Raw genomic sequence first — 23715 nt, forward strand, 5'->3', positions numbered from 1 at the left:
GGTACCGGACTCGGGGCGGCGTTTAAACGCTAAACTCGAAGACAATTGGAATTTCAAACCAAAAGCCCGTAGCGTACCCCCAAACAGAGATTTAAAACCTCCGTCCAGAATAACCTTCAAAAATAAGAAAGGAAAAATAACGAACTAAAAATAACAAACAGTGCCTCGATGGAGGGATTATAAATCCAGCTGAGAGCACTCTAACTACCTGAAGTCTACTCATTACACAAAAGGTGAACACACAAAAAACACTATACATTTACTTATATATGTAGCAATCCGGACGACGCGCCCAATTTTTATGTTACGACCAACTCGTTTTAAAACCACAAACATAAAAAGAGGGATCAAACAACAAAGGATATCAATGCAAATACTTTTATTGTATTAAACTAAATACAACAGCAATCAGTGACAATAATAAACATAAGTCTAGGGTAATAACGAAAAACAAGGAAAATAAATCTCACAACAAAACTTTAACTACATGATATAAGAAATGCAAAGGGGAACAAAGGTTAGCATAATCACAAGGCTCTTACATGTTGAAAACCCAGGAGCCACTCCAGAGAAAACAATCCCATAGAGTGGCCTGTCTTAGTCACCGGTAACACACACTTATAATGGGATATAATTAGCAATTAACAGAAGACCAATCAGGAACTGCCACACTCCATCCAATGGGATCTGAAGAAGACTCAGGGTCGTCACACTGCTAGTTGCGGTTTTGTTTTAAGGGTTAATGTTTTATAATGCTAATAAAAAATGTTTTACCAATGTGTTTGTCATGTGTGGTGCTTATGGTTTAGCATCGTGTTACTTCAGGATTATTTATTAATGCAATCATGTTTAAAATGTTGTTATTCTGGATGTTAACTGAACGATATTTAGTCTGAGTACCTATTTGTGTACATTTTTCACAAGCGCTGAGATAAAGTCCAGCGGGCGCAGGGCAGGAGTGGACACAAACATTGCGGATGCTGGCAGGAGTGAACAATGGAATGCGGGCAACACATAGGTTGCGGGAGCAGGCGGGCCTGGTCATACATTCACGGAAGCGGGTTTAAGGAAACAGTCCCGCGGCAGGGCTCTACTCTGCTGCCTAGTCAGGTATCCCGTATCATAGCGCAAAGTCCATATGACTTTTTACAAACTTGCGCAAATGCGGAGGGAGGATTTATACGGTAAATGTGTGTCCATCTTAGTTTACGTGCATTTTTTCTTATCAGATAAAAAGTTTATCTTACTCAAATGTACACATCAGTTTGATTATATGTGATACTTGATCTGACAACCACTGACTTAGAGTAAAACAATCAAACCAACCGTGTGGATATTTTAGATCATTTAAAATCTAGCTGAAGGAGCTCAAGTGTGGTAAACCAGACTTTAAACATCAGTAATGTTTTCTGTTTTAAATATTTGCAAATAACAAATAAAGGTGATGGAATTCCCGTCAACCAGCTGAATTGACCCAAGGGCGCATGTTTGCCATGTTTAAAGTTAAAGCATTCGTTTGCAATAAATACTCCAGCGGTACTGAAGGACAACAGTGAAGTCTAACCTTGCGCTCTGGAGAAAGTTTCATCAGGGGTTTTTCTAGCTTGGTTCATTGCAGTGCCTGTTGATTACTCCTAAAGAACTTCAGGCAAGAACAAAATATTTCCTTTACCCAGAACAAACAAGGTACGAAACTTCACACCTAGTAAGTCAAATGTCAGCACAGAAGGTGTTTTGATGTGTGTTTTGTTCAGCAGGTGATGGAGATCCATCAGGTCTACAGTGATTCTGCTGCTGCTCTTGTGTGTGTCGTCCCTACACTCATGCTCAACCAGCACATATAATGCGTCGGTATCAAAAAAACTTCCTCTAAATCATTCATCGGGGTCCTTATGTGAATGTGGAGATTGTGTACCGATGTAATAAGAGGACAGGAAAATAAATGACACTGCGGGTAACTGCAAACCTGTCCAACCCTTACTCTTCATACAAGCGGCTCAAGATGTTATTAAAGCAGTTTGTGGCGGAGGAAAGAACTATAGACTGTTTCAGAGTGGCCAGCCATTTCCTGTGGTCACGTGTAAATTAAAAAGTGGGCAGACATACCCAAACTGTAAATATAGAGGGAAGTTGTCCACTTGTGACATTGTGTTAGGGTGTGAACACGGCTTCCCTGTACATTATGAAAGAAGTGTAGAGATAAATAGTGTTTCTCAAGTTACTCTGAAAATGTAATGATTACTGATTACTCCTTTAAAAAGTCATCATGTTACTGTTCTGATTACTTTATTTCAAAAGTAATTAGTAATTAGTTACATTACTTTTTTTCTCTATGAAATTTATGAAATCCCAGCATACACACTCCTGATAAATATTTGTTATTAAAGCATCAACATTCACAGAACACTGTTATTTGTAACTAAAGCAAGTGGCTGCTGCGTGCATGGTTTGGCAGAATGCCAGCAAAGAGCGCTGCATTTATAATCTCTAAAAGACATCTCAATTCATCGCAATCTCACAAATCTCTGTTATAACACAATAAATATATGCATAATTAATATTTCATAATGTCTACAATTCGTGTGTTATAATGAGAGGAAACGTGAGCATGCAAATTTCAGCACTGCACTGCTCAACGCTGCAAACACGTGTTATAGCCTAAATAGACACTCTGCATACACTTGCGCCTGTTAATTGTTTATATTTTATGTTAGTTCATGTTGCTTTTGTGCAATAGATGAATAACAATTTATTTGTTTTAGATATTTTATGTTTAAATATTTCTATTTTGCAGGAGTCCTGTGAATCATTTTATTCTCCTGCATTCCGCACACACACACACACACACACACACACAGAAGTGTTTACCCACTCGCAGCAGTGCTCGCTCATGTTGTCCTTATGTGATATTTAAAAATATAGAGCCTCACAGATCTTTACAATATTTTGCTAATCATTTGTTTACTTTCTGCTTACTGTCTTTCTTTGTTTTTTCAAGTGCAAAAAAATAAAAAATAAAAAATCAGTGAGTAAATCGTGAAGCCTAAATAAGTAAATATAATGTATAAGGTTAATGTGCAGTCAGCGGTTTTTAAGCAGGTCTTCATGTGTGTTGTAAACATGACCAACACTGTTTTGAGAGTAAAGTCTATAATGAAGCACAGCTGTGACATGAACACAATAGATTTATACATTTGCTTCAAACATCGATTGCTTGTTGTGTTTTGAAAAGCTACCTTACAATCTCTAATTATATTCTGAAGAACAGCATACAAGTTCATCTTAAATGAAAAGAAAATGTACCTCTGTCTTTATGGGCATCTGATAAGAATGAGTCTCTCATCACTCACCTAATTGAACATAATGTTAAAAATAACTTTACATCATTTCTTGAAGGTATATTCTGCACTTCTTCATGCATGTCTCTGTGTGTAACTTTAATGAAATTTAAAGCCTTCTGTTAACACTTTTTAAGCATTAAAAAACTGTTTAATGGGAGTAGTGAATGAGCAAAAACAGACGAGGGAAGAAAGATGCAGATGTTTTTTGCACATATCTGTAATCCTCAGTAAAACATCTCTACTACCCTTAAACCCGTCTGCTTGATTGTCTCGCATCTCAACATCTCAATATTGTGCAGCATTGCTGTCAAAGCTGTCACTGTGCATCACTTTTGGGTCCAACGATATCTTAAAGGGTTATTTCACCCAAAAATGAAAATGAGCCCATGATTTACTCACCCTCAAGCCATCCTAGGTGTATATGTTTTCTTCTTTCAGACGGATACAATCGGAGTAATATTACATAATGTCCAGGCTAATCCATGCTTTATAATGGGAGTGGATGGTAGGCCAAAATTGAAGTCCAAAAAAATTGCACCCATCCATTATAAAAGACGTCCCATGGCTCAGGGGGCTAATAAAGACCTTCTGAAGGAACGTGATGAATGCGTTTGTGTAAGAAAAATATGCATATTTACAACTTTATAAATCTTAATCTCTAGCTTCCGCTAACTGTCGTACGCACGAGAGAGTGGTGTCCAAAGTGTGAATCTGATGCAACATGAGCAGATCTACTCTAAAATCTAACACTTATCATTCATCTCACATTACACTTAAATTATGACCGCTATAATAGTTCTTGTTTTAGCTGGAAGGTGTGTGCACACAAATTACTCTTGATTTGTAAAGTGTGTCACATCACTCTGGTGCATGAAAGAGGCATATCTGGGAGACAGATTTTTAGTGGACAGCAACTTGTGTGTCCTTTGTTGTAGAAAGGATTTTTTTACCCTGGAAAGTTCTGAACGAAACGCTAGTCAAGTTGTACCAGAAGCCAATATCATGTTGCAGTCCCCACACGGTGTGCTCGATGATTCCAGTTTGATTAGTAAAGATGCATATTCTTTTTTCAAGAAAATTGCCATTTAAAAGGACATTGTGCCCTTCACTCTTCAGCTCGATTGCTTTTGCTCTGATGTTCACCTGCAGAAAAAAAAAATGTTTTGCAAAACCGTTTCGTAAAATGGACTATAGACTTAATTGTTTTATTTTGATTCATTTTCAAATTATTTGTTTTAATTTAGCATTTTTATGATTTAATAAATTATTAGGTTTTTATTGAACTCATAAACCCCCTGCAGGTCCTTCACAAACCCAGTGTGGGAAACCTTTACATAATACTATGTTTAATGCACTTCAAGTTGTTGATAACAAATGGAATATATTTTCTTTAATATTTGTATTTATATGTGTTTAAATCAACTCTCATCAGCATAAGAGACAGGCTCACTCTCAGTCTTATAATTAAAAGAAGCTTTTATTCTTTGCAAAGAAGGTCAGACAGTCATACAGAAACACAAGTCGCTGCAGAGTGTGACAAGGAAGGGAGGGCAGTCCTCCGCTTTATATCTCTTTTCCCCAGTCAAGGTTATAAACTCTTAACAGCTGTACTTTTCCATAGAAAAACAAAGAAAACTCATAAACACACTACTATATCATTCTTCTAAAGGTTGGTTCCCCCCATATTTAGGGCTTAGCTAACCTCCCAGGTCATCCTCAGGCATCTGTTTCCCCCATTTCTATGGCCCCAAATGACCACTCAGGTCATCCTCAGACATCTGTTTCCTCCCAGGTGTCTCCCTTCTGCACCCAACACGGCTCCGTGGACCACCTGTTGCCCATACAGCTTACTCTTAGGCCCTAAACCCATCTCTCACTGTGTCCACACAGCAGTTCTAAGAAAACACATGCATATATGGACATGCAGAAGCAATGTAAATGAATTTTTCCACCACAATTTCCCCCTTTTTACCATTCATTGATCACTAAAACAGAAAAAAAAATTAATTACTACTGGTTATACTTTCACTACACTCTTAACATTATATGTGCTCTGGAAGCCGGGGCAAAAACGAATAAACACTGTTATTGCATTTCTGACATAAGTCAGACCCTCAGTCAACCTCACAGATTCAAATTCAAAAATTCAAACTGAAACTCAAGAAAACAAACATAATTCCAATAAAGCAAACTTAAGTCATTACATCACATTTATACTCTTCATCTCTGATTTTCGCATAAATGATCACTTTCTTAAGTTTGTGAAAGAAGTTATAAAATACGCTAAGGCTTTTTGTTTGGGGATAGACCCTATTTTAAGCAAGCAAACAGTATAGACATAACTGTAATGATCCCTGATATATTGTACACCAAAGCATTAGAAATGGCTTTTTGAAGGATTTGGCTACAATGAAATGTTTCATGTCTTTTGTCTTTATTGTGGGACATAGATATTAATCACGTGACCAGACCGCAAGATCTGTATATAGCATGATAAAAATGCAAAGCGATTTTGAAAGAGATAGCCATAAATTGATCTAAATGATATTCCTAACATCAACTTATTAAAGAACACGTATATGTGGAACTGTAGTTTTACATGTTCAAAGGCAGTTTACTAGATATTACAAAGCATTACGAAAATGCCAAGAGAAGCTGTATGCATTGATTTGTGTAAGGAGCATTCAGGAAGCATCAGATCTGGGTGTTACTCAGTGCTGGCGGGTTTGGATTGATTTTATTCAGCTTCTCTGTGATAGACAAGTACTGCTTTTTCCTCTCCTCCTCAGAGAGCGAAGACGGATTCATCTCCAGGAATTTATATGCATCTCTAGACTGAACACTGAAGACGCCTTGAGCTTTCTGACAGCACACACCAAATTTCTTCCAGTACTGAAAGATAAAGACATGTTGCCATTATTAATCTTGTTTAATATATTTTTTTTTATTTACATGGACGTAACTGAACTAGTTTCAATGAGCTGCACTGATAATAATAATAATAATAATAATAATAATAAAAACACTGCAATGATACATGGGGAAAAAAATCTAAAAAACAAAAAAAAAATCCTACATTTTTTCATGATGATTTTTTAAAGGGTTAGTTCATTTAATGATATCTTTACAACCATTCTTGGCTTTAAAAGTTTAAAGTCATCCAAAGTCTCCAAAGATTTAACCTCAATTTTATGAATTTTTTCGATGGAAAATAACCCCTCCTGTTAGTATCTGTTTATTCAGTTGGCGCAGGAGCCTGATGTCCCACAGCTGATAGACTGAGAATTAGCCTGGAATTCACCTATGGTTTCTCTTATTAAATAACTCAAAAGCAGTAGAAATGTCTATGCTGGTGCCTCCAAAATGGACAGTTAGCCTGTAAAACCTTAATAAATCCCAGAACGTTTATCTTAGAGTAATAAAAATGATTACATGTAAAGAAAGAGAAGGCAATCACAATAAAATATAACTGTACTTCACATTATGAAATAAAAATAATTCCCAAATGAATTTGTTGCATTGAGTCTCTTTTAAACCCAAATGAGCCTTGTTTGCATGTATAAACAACAACGAGGCACCCTGATTGGTCAATGACAGTCTGTCTCTCAAACAGGGAGAATGTCCTCATTGGCTAAATATGAGACAGTAATATTGTATCCGTATATATTATTGAAGTGCAACAACAGAAACATTTTACATGAAATGCTTTTGAAATCACACACGAACAATGAAACATCTTAATATATATATTTTTTTAATTCTGAGTATGTTACAAAAATAGTGTAATAATTGAATCAGTTCTAAATTTATTAAATGTGATAATATCTAGATTCAACAAAATAACAGGTGACTGGAGTTACTGCACAGAACTCATCTACTGGGCATTATTGTCACGTTTTTGAACTCATGTTATTTTTCTCTCATCATATTTCAGAATTTTTTAAACTGATAAGTGTGTAGATGCTTACTGTAGTTTTTATGAAGCAGAATCTTTGTGGGATAATGTGCCTTAGGCATAATGTGGCATTACTGCAGAATATGATTTCCAGAATAAAGCTATATTTTTACTAGGCTACTAGTCAAAAAATGTAGTACTAATGTCTAAATGAATATTAAAGTGTGTAACTTGTGATAAAATGTAGAAGTAACACAAAACAAGTGCCTAAAAAGGACATTATAGCCATACACTGGGCATTACTGCCACAATATAATTTGATCTGACTTGATTGTGTTGTCACCAGATGGTTTTAATCTGACCCAATACAATACCATTTCCTACAGTTTGTCTTGTATTTAATTTACAGAATTGTAGATTTTCATTCTTGAGGTTATATAAATATGCTCATTTGCATATGCAAGTAAATGGCAAAGAAGATAAATAAACATGTAAATAAAATCATAAACGTGGATAATGTTATAATACTGTAAAGTCACACGGCATCTTCATCTGATTCTAGTTAAGATGGTAATAACTTTCAACGATTAGACACTAGCATCTTGCTTGAGATTACAAAACTCTTTGCTTTGGATTCTGGAAAATATAGCATCAGCTGTACACTATTAATCAAGAGTATATTATGGATGAACAAAAAAACAACATAGGAAATGAAAGTGAGAACTCAGAGAATTCATGAAAGGCATAATCAAATTACATCAGGAACATTTGCTCAACGTCTAACTTACCTTTGCTGCATCTTCAATGGAGCTTATAAACTCATCCTTCATGTCCTCCATGTCCACCATTTCCTCCCCAACAAAGGTTTTATCTTTCAGCGTGCTCAGAATAGCATCCACCTTCTCCCAAAACTTTTTCAGATCAACCAGAATTTGTTGGATTTGATTAAGATGTTTCTGGACTTCCGTCAGGTTGTCAGGGTCGGGAATCTCACCTGGAATGATTTATGAGAGATCATTGTGAAGAACATGTCAAGAGCATAACATACATGCAGATGAATTTACTGTATGTTTGTAACAATAAAATCATAGAGAGACTCTCACCCATCCGTATTTTACAGTTGGCCAGCTTCAGCTGAAGATCAAGCTGCTCGGTTTTGATGTTCCACTCTTCATTTTTCAGAAGGCTCTTCTCAGAGTCGAGTTGTTTCAGTTTTCTATCCAGATCAATGGCAGTAGACTCCTTCATAGCATCTGGATAGCCTCTAAAAGCGTCAAGGAACTTCTTAGTCCAGTGGCCATGTTCTTCCTGAAATCTTCTGATGAAGCTGTTTAGCTCCTCAGTGTTGTTTTTAATTTGATTCTCAGTCATCTTTGTTTTTTTGACTACTATTTTCAGATCCACTTCGAGCTTGGCCAGAGCATCCTTCAGACCCTTCATCTCATCAGATTTTTTCTCAATTTTTTCTTTGGTCTTTGCTTGTTCTTGAAACACGTCACTGGTGCATGTTTTCACACTTTCGTTGTGTTTATCATACCTGAATAATACAGTGTATTTCAAATAAATAATTGAATACAGTGATGTGGTCCGGATTTCATTTGAACAAGACAAGACGCTGAACAATTTTCTTACTGAGGACAAATGTAATTCTATACAACAGTTCAATAGGCACTTTCAAACCGGAGGAACCTTATCACAGTTTGGACATCAAATTTACTTGCAATTATAAAATCACCCATGTGTTTCCCCTTTGAATTATAGTTGCTATAAGATATTATAATATAAGATAATATTTTCACCTCTTCACAATGTCATCCACTTGTGTTATGATGTCAGTGATCCACTCTTTGGCTTTCATCAGGTACTTCACCGCCAAAACGGGTTTGTTCTTCACCACAGCTGTTTTCAACATTGGAAACAGGGAGGTGACCAGGTTGGAACTCGTGCCGACACACTACGAGACAACATCAATCAGCAAGTTAATCATGTGATAGACTAATATGTCATGACAATTCACAGTTACTACACAACCGTATACAGTTCAAAACATCAGCGAATCATAACAGTATAGTAACTTCTGAAGTTATGTGACGCTGTCATGACTAATTGTGGTCATTTCTTATTTTCTAGTTTTCTCTTCCTGTTCTAGCTCATTGTGACAAGTTTGAGTCCAAATATTGTCCAGTGTTCCTGTACTCTTTAGTTCTTCTGTTAACTGTGCCGTGGCTGTGTTGTCTTGTGATACAGAGCTGTCATGTTTAAGATTATTTTTATCTTCATGCATGGCTCACATTGTTTTTAGACTGCTTCTCAATTTTTTCCACCCAGTTCCATGGTATTCTAGCTTTGCCTTCTCTGCACTTTCCTTCCTGTTATGGACTGAAGCAAGCTATATCTGTGAATCCAGTCTTTGCTGATTTTGATGAATCTTTGGAAAGACTCCTCTCGTTTGGCGTACGCATTTTCTCTCCCTCTCCTCCCCCTTACCTTCCCTGCTTGCTCTCTTGTCTCGTCTACTGTCTAATACTTGAGAGACTCTCTCTGCACTGCTCTCCAAACTGAAAAATCATGGATTTGATCAACTGGTCTCTCAACGCAACTGACACCATCTTCTCGATGAGAAGCTTGGGTTCGGGGGAACCTGACTGCCCTGCAGGAACGTTCGCAGCTGGCTACACGATGGACGCGTGGGAGAGGTGGCAGGTCGTGTGTCTGGCGGCTCTTTCCTTGGAGGACATTGAAGATATCTACCTATTCAGCACCATGATAACAGGTCTTCTGCTGACTGGATTAGGCTTTGCCCCGGGTTATCGAAGAATTCAGAAAACGGGAACAGCTGTCCAAAACCTTACAAGGCTGCCCGTCATGATTGAAGCAGTGGGCAGAGCGGTCAGCACTGAGACTGAGACTATTAACCGCAATATGGATACCATCACGGAGAAGCTCACAGCTTTGCAAAGGCAAATGGATCAATTTGGGACCAGATTGGACAAAGAGAGTAACCGTGTAAATTGGAATGCGGCTACTCGCCCCAAGACCAAACAATCGCAATCTTATCTACTTTCGGCTCCCCTCAACCAGCACTGGCCTCAGCCAAGGCCGCTGTTGGGAACAACAACTAACCCAGAAGAGCACTGTAGTGAGACGCTCTTGCGTTCTTCCCCCCACTTCCACAGACACCTGCTGATTGTTGACTCTGTCTGGGACCTGATCAAGGCTGTCTCCATGGCAACTTGCTGTGTATCGTTATGACAATCTGCGGACTGAGGCACCTAGATTTGAATGCCAGCTCTCCAAATACACAAACTCTTTCATACATACACACACACACATACGCACATATATACAGATATGCATTCACCCCCCCCCACCCCACATCCCTCGGCTTCGCCGCTTTGTTCCGCCAGTCTGACAAGCGGGTCTGTGACCAGTGCCGAGAATGGCTGCAGGACCGGATGGCTGCTTGCCTGCGCTGGATTACCTCGACACCCCTCTTCCCCTCCCCTGTTTTTCAAAGTCGTGTGTTTATGCTGTATTGATTATGCGCTTTTGTTGCTGAGGTGTTTTTCCTGTTCTCACACTGTACTCCCAAAGGAGCATAGTCTGGGGTTATTTTTTTCTCCTCCCCTTCCTCATGTTATGCTGTATTTCTTCCTCAATTCCCTGTCTTCCTGTCCTGTCTACCCCCTTGTCATATTGTATGTATGTTGTGTATGGACAGGTTGATGGCTACTTTCACGGTACCTGTGACCAGTGACAATACTACTACTACTCAGTCCAGAGCATGGGCGTCACTAGGGGGGCTTTCTACTCAGATTTTGGGATTAGCTCCATGAACTGTACACAAATTCGTGATCGCCTCAGTCCCCTTTAAATTTCATATTAAAATGGCAGCAGACTTAGATCGGCTTTTCCCTGTCTTTCTGTGCATTCTTCAATCCGCAGACTGCAGCGGCACAGAGCGAGAAACAGAGGACAAGTTGTGTGTTTATCAATAGATTGTTATAATATCTGCATCTGTGCAGTTCTTTGTCATTAATCCAGTTTGTATCATCATGTATCATGTATTATCATGATTCACTCAAGTTTTCGTTGAGTTCACACCACAGCTGTTTCCTCCAGCGAAAATGTAACTTTAGCCATTACACATATGAACGTATACTTTATAAAACGATTGTGTTGCCATTTTCATTTGAAAATGTAACGTTCAGTATAAAACATATAACAGTGCATGTGGCATTAACTAGGTCTACTATACAGTCATGCACAGAAATGATTAAAAACAGTGACAGAGAGCGCCTTTTGAAAGTTAATCACAGCATCCACATAATCCAAGTGTTAAAGGGGGAAAGACTCTTTTTGAATAAACATTTAAATCAGAGGGCTGATAGCTGACATATGATGGTTATGATGAATTAGGCCTCATACCCTCAGCAGAAGGGCTTCAGAGGATCCGAACAGCAGTTGTGTTTCAGTAGCTTGATCTCTGATCAGACGCTCCAGCTTTGGGAATCCTCCCAGACTCAGGAAAGTCAGGTGATAAAGGAGAGCTGTTCGCTCCGCAGACGGAAGAAGCTCCTGAATGAAATCTGCTTTCATTATAGCGTTGTCATCGACAATCTCTGAAATATTTCAAACATTTGTGATGGTTAACACCCATTGGCATTCAGAAGCTAATGGATGAAAAAGCATACTGTACAAATAAAAGGCTATTCTGGTTTGAACTTGTTTTAATTAAATCAGTACACTCAAAAAAAAAAAAATTACTTGGAGGGGAGAATTTATGGGTGAGCAAATGAATGGGCACATACAATTTACATATAAACGTGACCGGAGACGGCAGAAAAACATACTGACAGCAGCGGTTTTCATTTATGCAGTGTGTGTTAGAAATCCAGAATGGTGAGAGAACATTGTTTTGGAAAGGATAAACGTACCAAGCGCAAACTTTTATCTCTTAGCTAAAAATGTTGTAATCCTGTCTGGCTTGCGTGCTTTCCATAATGTTTACGCATTATATCTGTAGGCGGGCTTTTGTGGCTGTTTAAAACACATTCGACCACATGAGCGTCTACACCATGAACACAATCCGGTCGAATACATTTTCAGCTACCTCTGGAAGTGGTTGAAAGTGGACAAGCTCAAAACTTTTCACACCCCGTGATTAGCGTCGTCCAACAAAGACCAGGAACCCCCTATCTGAGGGCTGTCCCCCTAAAAATATCACTACAAACAAGAACACATCAGAAAAATGAGAAAAAAAACCCACCTAAAATTATGAATGTGAATCATAAATGAGTATAATAGGTGTAGGTATAATAAGAAGTCAAACGAGCGTGGAAACCGAACGGGTGACAAGGAGCTTCAGTAGAACATCAGTGAACTGCGGTTAGATGAGATGCTGTCAGGCCATATGTCAGTAAACATGAATCTTCCTGTCCTGCCAGCCATTATACTGTACTCGTAGCACATGCTCTAAGAAGTGCATGCATAAATGTGCCGGTGCGGGCTGTAATTAAAGCGCTGTATCATATTCAAACCCAAATTAAACTACGAGTATGCAACGTTGTAGTTATGTCTTCAGTTAATTCATGAAGTTTCAAAAGATGGCGATTAAAGCTGCCTTAAAACTGTGCACGCAAGTATTTATTATTTATTTGTCACATTTACAGCAGTGTCAGATCCGCATCAAGTTCAGCAGCGGAAGCTCTTAAAGTAACAGCCAAAATAAACTAATAACCAGCTGCTGTGATGTCTGTCAATCAAAGAACAAAATTAAAAAGAGGAAATCAATAACTTCTGTAGTTTTAAGCTTTATTTTTATTAAACTTTAATAAATTAGGCTATATTTTCTTGCTGAAGGGCACAGGTAGCTATAGGCTATCTGACATTTATTATAATGGGTTTATGTGAAGATTGTTTTAAGTTCGCTTAAATTATAAGTTATTTTTTTTAAAGTCTTATAAATGTTAAATTGATAGTTCTCAATTATACTGTAATGTTGAGTAGCTATAGTCAATGGTTAAATATTAGGGAAAAAATCCATACATCAGTTGGTATCAGTGATACTTTCCTTCAGTCATAAAAAAAGATGGCATTAAACAAATATTAAAAATATACTTTGTTGTTTCTGTATTAATTTGAAGATTGAATATGAAATTATTGCAATATAAAAGTATAATTAAAAACGTTAATGTTAGGTGGGATTTTCTGGTCAACTAGTAGTCGTTCACTGTGGACGTGCATGTGTGCATGTTTCATACGGATTACATGATCAGATAATTTGCTTTCCATTTAAATTGGTTCATTTGAAAGTAGACATTTCACTCTCTATAGATATCTTTTTTATGTCTGTAAGGCAAAGATATACACAGAGTTTTGCGCTCAAGTTCACAGGCAGAGACAGCAGAAAGCACATCCTGTTTGCTTTCATTATTTTTATTTATTTTTGTATTTTTTATTTTTTGCTGAATATGATGTTAAGTGGCAGATCAGTGGGCTTGCAGCGGTTGAATATCTAAATAAGAGACATCCTCAGTCCCACACCAAACCTAAAATACTATGTGCAGGACGCAAAATAATTTAATATTTATAATATGACCGCATGGTGAGCCTAAGAACCGAACTGATATTTAACTCTTTCCCCACCAGCACTTTTGAAAAAAGTTGCCAGCGATTTTGATGATTTTCACTAAAATTTGATGGCCCCCAGTATATTAAAGAAGATCGGAGCCTCTACTTTAAAAAAAAAAAAAAAAATCAGTTTTATTCTAGCTTAAAGCATTTTTTTTTTTTATCAATTGTTTATTATGTAGGTTGGTTTAATAATGCATTGTTTTGTTTTGAGAGGTGGGTGAGTCATTTTTTTTTTTACAAAAAACTACATATGGATAATATTCAGTGAGGATATCAAAGCAGAAAATCCAGTAAATCGTTTTCCATCAACACCTCCAAAGCTTGCACAGACATATACCACTTCCTGGATCAACATTTTACTCCGTAAAATTATGCAGTTTTCATTTATATGCTGTCTATTGCTGATGATCACATTATTTTTCATTTTAACGTAAGAGATCGCTCGTTTCTCCATCCTGTTCACATGTGTTTTTGTTTGGGAGGTTTTGTACTCCAGAAGATGTGTAATAGCACCCTTCGAGTGTACAACAGTGAAAACACAAAAAGCCGTAAAAACTCGTCTTTGGCGGGGAAGCGTTTTCTTCAAAAAGATGAGATAACTCGTCAATGGTGTGGAAAGAGTTAAACATGGTCTCCATGCCATGTACACATGCTATGTACATATATTTATTTATCCTTACAAAAAATTGCTCTTGAGAAATTTTGTTTATTGTCCCCCCCTACTGTTAGATTAAATTTACGCCCTTGATATTAAGTAATGATAAGGCAAACATTATGATTTATAAAGTGTTACCGATGACTTTTATGATTGTGTTTGGTTTCTTTCAGAATAAACATACCTAACTCTCCAGAGGTTTCTGCAATAAAAAGAGAAAATACAGAGTGGCATCAACAGTGAAATGAACAGCTATAGCTACAAATAGAACATTTCATGTGCTAACATAACTACCAAAAAAGAGGACTTCCATCAGTGTTTCTAAAATGAGCCGCATGCACTGCAGCACTGTCTTCTTATATGTGTTTATCAACCCAATCCAACACAGCTGTAAGGTATGTGCCAAGGTTTCACACCAAAAGACCACATTTTACATAAACAAAGAATCTATATTTTCATGTCATTTGATGTGATTGGTAAAATGATCTCATCTCCTCAACAGTAGAGCAGATCATAATGATTTTTGAGTTTACAGATATTCTGTTGATTTTGAGGGTGTCCTTCCTGGGGTCTTCCATGTAAATACCACATGTATTTATGAGATGTAGTGGAGTAAAGGGAAATATAGGTTTTATCTAAATTTTATGTAGTAAAATTTTTCCAAAGTAGAAACTACAGATACTTGAAAATGTATTTTTGATTGAGTAAAAACACATGAGTACTGTCCACCTCTGCACAGAACTATTATTTCAGGCTAAATGAATGTGTTTAAATTGGAAGTTGTCTTACCTGTGGTATTAGCCATGTTTTCTTAATGAACGTTCACTGGCAGCATCCAACTGTAAGGACTCTAAAATAATGAGAAAAGATGTGATGTAAGAAGAATCAACAGAATATAAGCCTAAAAAAGTTTTGTAACCGAAGGTGTGAATTTACAATCACCTCATTTTGTATTATATTTTCAGTAATCCTCGATAATGTTTTTTAGTACACTGAAAAAAAAATGTACATTGGTTATGTTTACTCAGCATACTCAGCATGTTAAATAAACATGACTTTTACATGTAAAAGTTAAATTTTACACGTAAAATTTTTTTTCACATTTTTTTTTTACGTGTAATCCACTTATATTTTTAGTTAATCTGACTTTCATTTATATTTTACACAAAATTGTTATATTATCAGAGCTCAACAGAATGTTTAAAAAAGTTACCGCACACAACCAAAGCAAACGCACTACTCTGAAAAGGGGCGCTGTAAGGGAACGCGATCGTGGCTCAGGCTAAAATTTAGACAGGGGGCCAAACGAATACCTAGCGGCGCTCCTGCTTCTGAACAATGGTAAAAACCAAAACTCTTCCTGCTTTGACTCTATGGTAAATAAAACTCTACTAAGCGTACAGTAACATTAAAACACTATCAAGTCTTTCTCTTTACTGAAAGATACATGAAACAACAATTAACTGAGGAAAATTACTCTCAAAATGCAGGTTTAATGCCAATGCATGCTGGGGAATTATTCATGTATCCCAACTTGAATGGATTAAGTTACATACATCAAAATATGCAAGAAATGCTACTGGGGTATAAATTCCATAAATCAGTGCTCTTTGGGATTCAGGATTTTTTGTAATTAATCAAAAAAATTAAGAATGCCAAGGCACTTGAAAATATAATGAAAAATAGAAAGTCTTTATGTAGGGTGACCACCTAATGAAGGCTTGATAGCCACAAAGCGCTTGTGTACTTGTGATTGGTTTTAACTGTAAAGCCATGTGAGAATAAAGGCTTTTTATTTTCATTATATTTTCGGGTGCCTTAGCGTTATGAGTTTTTGTGACAGTAAGTGTACATGGGTGAACATAAAAATGATGTTGTGACAAATGTTTTTAAAAATTGGGTTGGAATATTTTTGTTTAAATTAAGTAAATTGGAAAGCAATAAAATTCTTCTTTTTTCAGAGTAGGAGAGCGCGGAGCCATGACCTAACACTTGGACGTTCTCAGTTTGTGTAAATCCACGTGTGGGTATAAATATAAGAGTATCATAATTTTTATCCCGCATTAATTTCACACTTGTCTAGTACAAATATGTCACTTTGTTTCACTGTAAATGTTTTTCTTTATTTAACTCAAAAAATGGAAGTGAAATGTGACAACATGCCCCGCAGGTGGGGTACATTGTAACGTTGTAACATGACCAATTAATTTACAGTTTTAAAAGTTATCTGATCTAATGAAAAAATATATATACACCAAGACAAACTAAAATATTATGTCAATAAGTAAAATTATTACCTTTCAAATAAAATAATGGCATTTTTTTAAGAACTAAAAATAATCTAATTTTAGAGTCTGACAACGAACACGTTCTAACCATGCTTGAGACGGCCCTGATCGCAACACACAGCTATACAGTATAGTTCAAAAACAATGTGGGCAAATGATATGAAGAAAACACAGACATACCTCCCCTCCCTCCACACACAGCTCTCACACCGGACACACAAAGGAGCCCAAATGCTTTACATTAAAACATTGATCGTCTTTATTCACCTGTTTTTCTCGTGGCTCTCATTAAAAACTCAAAGTAATAGTGTCATGATACTGTAAAAATGTCATAGAATAACATAGTTTAATAGTAGCGGGGCACATTGTAACGAAGTTACAACATTCCCCATCTGCACAACTGGAATTTAAAACTGGTTAGTGTCTTCTGCTAGTTCACAACTGGCATTAAAGAACTATCTAAAATGATAAATAACCAGATTTGTCTCATTTAAAGTTAGCACTAAAATTTGAGTTGAGTACAGAAATGTACTTTTACTATGGCAAAATAAATATTTAGCAAATCTTCAAAAATATTTTTAAGTTTTGGTTGCACTTTTTTCTCTATATAATGTTGATATGGTAACTAGTAAATGCCGTAAATGTGTTATGCTAGCACGTGTGTGAAATATTTTAAACCTAGGCATGTTAAAACTAACCCATGTAATGCACATGCAGCAGTGATTGATACAGTTTTAATAATAAAAATACATCGATTTGGACTACAGTGTACTAATAGAGGTTGTACTCACCTATGGTGTTTTCAGTGTTCTTTTCCAGCTGTCCTCCAAAACCAAACTACACCAGCCTAATATACAGGTAGTGCTGCTATAGGGCAGGGCCCTGCTGGGGCTATAGTTCCGCCCGCCTTAAATTTGCATAGCGCGCCGGAAGTCCTCCTAATCATTTTCTACTAATTCTCGTGTTTTTACTTCCTTGGTGATATAAAAAGGCATTTAAAATCCTAAAAAAAATAAGTTTTTATGAATATGACTTACGTGTTTTATAATATTAAAAATGCATTATTTCCCACTGACACATTACAGCAAAAGATGCCTGTGAGACTTCTGCACAGTACTGTATATGTGACCCTGCAGCACAAAAGCAGTCATAAGTAGCACAGGTATATTTGTATCAATACCAAAATATACCACTGTATGGATTAAAAATTATCAACTTTTTACATCACCAAATCATTTGGATATGAAGTAAAGATCATGTTCCATGAAGACACTTTGTAAATTTCCTATCGTAAATATATAAAAACTTTAGTAATATGCATGCTAAGGATTCATTTGAACAACTTTAATGGTGATTTTCTCACTATTTTGACACTGCAGGACTGTTTCAGTGCACAGACCAGGCACGTGCACAGGTAGGGGTCAGCAGGCAGGAGGGGGTTCTTGTCTTTTTTCTCTCTCTCAATAAATCAATGCTATTATCACCCCTTAACTCTGTCTGTTATACATATATTAGCCAATGAACATTAAACAGAGCTTGTGACTAAAATCTTGTTGGATCCGCTCAAACGCTGACAGTAAAACCATATAACTCCACCCCCTCACTATCTCGCCTGAATGAACTGAAGTCCAACAGCAGCAGTGTTGCCAAGTCCCACGGGTCCGAAGCGACCTCAACAACGTGATATTTATCCCTGGAATACAAATTTACCAGTGGAGCCTCGCCAAAAAAACGTGTATATTTACCACCTGGAATGCAATTTTTAATGGGGAACCCCCCTCGAAACACGATTGGGCAGGTTTTGTTGTGAAAAACCTGGGCAAACCCTGCCTGCCAAAGCAGTTTTGAACGAAGTCTTGCCAACGTTAAAGATCTTGTTGTTTGAAATAAATTACAGCGTTTTTTATTACGCAAGAAAAACTTATGTCTATAAGGCTCATATTTGAGGTCCGAGACAGGTGGGACCAGAGAGAGAGGGCTAGCATTTGCCATCTAGTCATAGCCAATTAGCCTACACTTAAATAGCCGGTGCATACAGACAGCAGCCTAGCAATTCATCTGTAATAAAATGAGATTTGGCCAAAACGTATTTTACAAACAGGTAAAACGGAGCGCCCATATAGCTACAAACAAACTTTGTAACCTGTGATGAAGACGTGTTTTAATGATGGTTCGAAATGCACCATTTGCACAAATCGCTGGTCAAAAACCCCCGAAACTGCATTGATGCTCCTACTCACCCTAGGTAACTATATTCTAATAGGGTGGTTTTTGATTTAACAAAAAACCTAATACAACTAAATATGTAATTTTGTAAGATATAGAATGTGTTGTTCTGTCTTTGATTTTATGATTGATTATTAAAGCTACACTTATTTTTTAACATTTAATAAATTGTATGGTCACGTGGTTAATTCATGTTTACGCTGTTAATATGCACATATTAGCTAGCTAGCTGTTTTTTTTTCGTCGTCTTCTCAAAGTATAAGCGCCGTAAAACATGTTTTTGCTACAGTAATGAAAACTGTAAAAAATAAAAAAAACCATCAGATCACTGTGGAATCTTTATATTTGACGGTGCAGAAATATATATATATATAGTATTAGGAGGGGAGAGCTCTGGCACAATTCAAACTTTTCACTGTAACTGTAGTTTTCACAATATTTGACTATTTTTTCACTGCTGGCTTAATTAGGAAAAATGTAGTGAATAAGAGAAATTGAGAAAATATTTGCCAAAGCTACCATGGAGAGTGATCATTCATACTTTTATTTCTTCAAGGTTAGATTACTGTAATTCTTTTTTTACTTGTTTAACAATGTTTCTCTGAACCATCTTTAATTGGTGCAAAATGCAGCAGCCAGGCTTTAACAGGAACCAACAGAAGGGCACACACCACTTTAGAATTAATTATTAAATTTTAGTTTTAACCTTTAGAGCATTACATGGACAGACCCCCAATATATCGCAGACATGCTTACCCTTATTCTTCTTTCCGTACTCTTCGTTCTCAGGTCAAAATCTCCTGATTGTCCCTAAAACCCGTCCTTCAAAATCGGGGGGAGACCGCTCCTTTCAAGCAGTGCGCTCCCAAACTGTGGAATGCCTTGCCACTGTCTTGCTGTATGTGGGTGGGCGATTCTGTTGCTTCTTTTAAAAAAAACAGCTAAAGAGACTTCTATTCAGTCAAGCTTTTAGTTGACTGCGCTATTATGTTTATGTTTTGTATGATTTTCTTATTTTTAAGTTTGTTAATTTGCTATATGTAAAGCACTTTGTGATTTTTATCTGTGATAGGTGCTACATAAATAAAGTTTACTTACTTACTTACTTACTAAGAGACCTTCAAGAGACCAACATCCCATGTCCTCCACAGTATTCAAGTTTGTCAGGTATGCAAAGACATGGTTGGATAATGCTATTGTTAACGGCATGGCTATAGTTTCTTTATAATTCTCCTCATTTTTTGACTGGAATTTGTGTTAGACATAATATATTAAATATATTGCAAAAGATGCAACCCAATACTGACTCATTGCTTTTCCTTCCCCTCTCTCAAGGGACAACACATTTAAACAGTTTTTAACCAAAATAATTAACAATTAGCAGATATTGACGAATAGCTAAAAAAACATAAAAAATTCTTCAAAAACATATTTTTATTGAAACTTTAGGTAGAGGGACATCCCAGTGGCTCACAGTTGAAGTAATAAACATCTTCAAGCACATGGCTCCAGAAGATGTCTGTTGTAAATTAGGTTTTTAAAGAAGCCCTGAACACTGGATATATAATTATCTATATTATATTATGATTGTCTTAATAGGAAATAAATCCCTAAAGCTTGTGAGACTATTATGTTGTGTCATTTCATTTGGGGGGTTGCCCTTTCTCTTCAGTTTCAGTACATGCCCCTCGAAAGGTCTGCTGCACGGGCCCTGACACAGACCTGAGAAATGTTTAAAGAGGCATGCACCTACAACAACCACAAAGAACTGTCAGGTGAGCTTAAACTGCAAACTGTGAGTGCTTAAATACAAAAAAAGTGCAGTGAGGATGTGACAGTCCTCAATGACCATCATCACACGTGCAAACCAGAAGCCAGCATTTCAACACCAATAATCACACAACAAATCATAACAAACTAAACTGCTGGGTCCGTAATAACGTCCCTTGTAATTGGATCCTGGACTTTTCTAACTGGGAAAAATCTCCAGTCAGTCCGTGTCGGCACACATACATCGAGCACGACCAGCCCTGTGGGGCGCACTACAGGCGGTGAGAGGCATCCAATTCCAAGCACCTCATACACAACTCCTACCTACGGAAGCCAAAGATCATCGATCCCCATCCCATCCATCCCACCCCACAATCCCACCAAATAGTTCCACATGTAAACCGTTGAAAACACCAAACACACTGTGCAAATATGGAGTGGGCTACAACAGGGGAGTGGGTCTGGACAAAATACCTGTAGAAACACGCTCTTTTTCTCTCTAAAGGCACCAGACACTTTCTTAGAAACCCACTTCATGTCAAGAACTGTAAAGGGGGATGACAAATGTTTAATGTGAATGTACACAAATAATGCACTATTTGCTTCTTGATGCAAAATTTAACCATTAGCGGTCAAGGTAATAATAATGTAAATTTATTTAAAAAGATTAGAAGAACAGCAGAAACCACAAATCATAACTTGGAAATAAAGTTATGGATAATAACTAACAACCTCAAATATAGAAAATGTACTGGGCGGCAATGTTAGTGACGATTTTCCGGCCTTTAATCACAATTCCATCCATTATGATGGATGGGAAACGCAACTGGCAGTATAATTCAAAAACAATTAATAAAATTGTAAGTAAAACATAAACCAGTTTATTGTTGCAACAATGATCAAGTACCAAAGTCTTAAGTAGTTAACTATTGAGTATCAAAATATACACAGTTATCTGAATTTTCTTAGGTATCCTTGAATTTGTAATAATAAACCTGGAAGGAGTTCTGAAGTTATGAGTCTAAGAATTGTTCAGTGAAGCCACAAGAAGAGGAAGTGAGCGTGTGTAAAAGGATAGCGCGAACGTCAGAAGTCTCAGGAAGTCAAGACCGCCATTCCTATTTTGCAGGCGTTCTATCTTACATATACAGTTTGTTCTAGACATAAGTCGTCAATCTGGCTATCACTAATACCCACCCTAACCTTTAAAAAAAGTCGAGTCAAGTCCTGCGATTTTGGTACTTCATCTCTCTCTTTAGATTCAAAGGTTATCATACTGATAATGCTAAGAAAGAACAATGATTATTAAAAGAACAAACAAACATGGTTCAAATTCATATGGGCTAAAACAGACTCAGCTGACTACGCAGATTAGCAATTACGTGAAATTAGTACTATGAAATATATCCTATAAAGGCATACCAAAACACATTTGAATATAAACATGAAACCTGTTAATTATAGACTATGAGCCAGATCCTTACGCATGATATATTAATTTTTAACTTTGAGAATGAAACTATATCATTATGAATAGAAGCACATTTCGAGAGTGACGGGAGTCTTATGAATCGTCTCGAACAACACTTGGGTTTAATTGAAGAATGTGTACTGGGACTTCTGCTCATGAATGCTGTCTATCACCATGTGTGGCTTTCTGAGAATCCGTACACAGCCACCAGGTATCTTACTTTCTAAACACCTCTGTTGTGGCACACGTATCATGAACATCGTTATTAGCGTAAAGTAACTTGTATAGTCTGGCTTAGGTTACGTGTGTGTATAGTCCAATCTTTAATAAGGGTAACACGTTATTTCGATAGTCCGATAGTTTAGCACTTTAGCACATTCTACTAACCAGTAAGTAACTTTGCAACTACCTGTCAGCTAGGCGTTGTAGTAGAGTATTTAGTAGACTGTCTGCTATAATATTTTCTAACAGCTTTTCCCTTTTTTTTTTTTCTTAACAACTTCTTTGTAAAACTATTCATATCTACTAACCTAAACCTACACCTAACACTAACACTAAACACTAAACAGTCTACTCGGAGAGTTAGTAGAGCATGTGTAGTTCGCAAAGGAATGAGAATTAGTTGATATGTAGTTGACGTGTCATAAGTTACAATGGTACTCATAGATAGTGGTAGATATGGTCCTAAAGTGGGACTATCAAAATTAAAGTGTGAACCATCTTATAGTATAGCATAGATGTTGATTACGCGCTTTCATGTAACTTTATGTATGTATAGGTTCTAAAAAATTGTTCCTATGTCTTAGTATTGTATGTTTATAGTTATGTTTATCATTATGTAGCAGCCATGTCCTCTGTTGCCACGGTGATGTCCAATATACATGTAGTCAAATGGACAATAAAATTGTACTTAATTGCTAATTTAGGTTCTGCTAGTATTTGCACCCTAACCAAAAGGAAAGTTCTTATTTAGATTAATGGATACTAAATAATGGAAATGCAATCCTAAGCAGTGCCTTCACGTGTGGACTTAAAAATAAAGGTAAAGAGTTCACTCAAATTCTACCGCAAACAATTTCTTGATTCGTAGATCTAGTATATTGCTTCTCCAACGTTAATTCTCTGTCCAAAGAAAGGAGAAGGACATCAGGTAGCGAACGATCAAAGTATGTGCATGACAAAAATACAATGCTGTTAGTTAAAGAAATTTTTAAATAGGGCATTACAAAATGTATTTGTTGACACAATGTTAAATAAGGTAAGAATTATTGACATTTAGGCATATAACCAGTAAATACCTACTGCAAACAAGGCTTCAACTGTGTAGAATGCTCCAAATGGAAAGTAGAACCACCCACTTTCTATCTTAAGAGGTCATAATAAGGCGACAGGATTCATAATTATATTAAAATCACTGCAACACCTGTAAATGT

General features: G+C 36.8%; 1 protein-coding gene and 1 pseudogene across 2 annotated transcripts; both read right to left on the reverse strand.

Moving 5' to 3' along the window:
* The window catches only part of LOC122145497, a 643912-nt pseudogene that overhangs the window by 531557 nt on the left and 88640 nt on the right, over positions 1–23715 (reverse strand).
* Positions 4800–17638, reverse strand: LOC109067517. Of its 2 annotated transcripts, XM_042759291.1 has the most exons (8): positions 17607–17638; positions 15317–15377; positions 14712–14729; positions 11665–11858; positions 9036–9190; positions 8340–8773; positions 8025–8230; positions 4800–6233 (listed from the first exon to the last, which is right to left on the reverse strand). In XM_042759291.1, exons 2-8 carry the CDS (start codon positions 15330–15332, stop codon positions 6036–6038), a joined length of 1221 nt encoding a protein of 406 aa, XP_042615225.1. In that variant the 5' UTR covers positions 15333–15377; positions 17607–17638; the 3' UTR covers positions 4800–6035. The 2 variants fall into 2 exon arrangements, with proteins under 2 accessions (XP_042615225.1, XP_042615226.1); XM_042759292.1 differs by lacking the exon at positions 14712–14729.

Source organism: Cyprinus carpio, chromosome A7, assembly GCF_018340385.1.
Source record: "Cyprinus carpio isolate SPL01 chromosome A7, ASM1834038v1, whole genome shotgun sequence".
Lineage (NCBI taxonomy): Eukaryota > Metazoa > Chordata > Actinopteri > Cypriniformes > Cyprinidae > Cyprinus > Cyprinus carpio.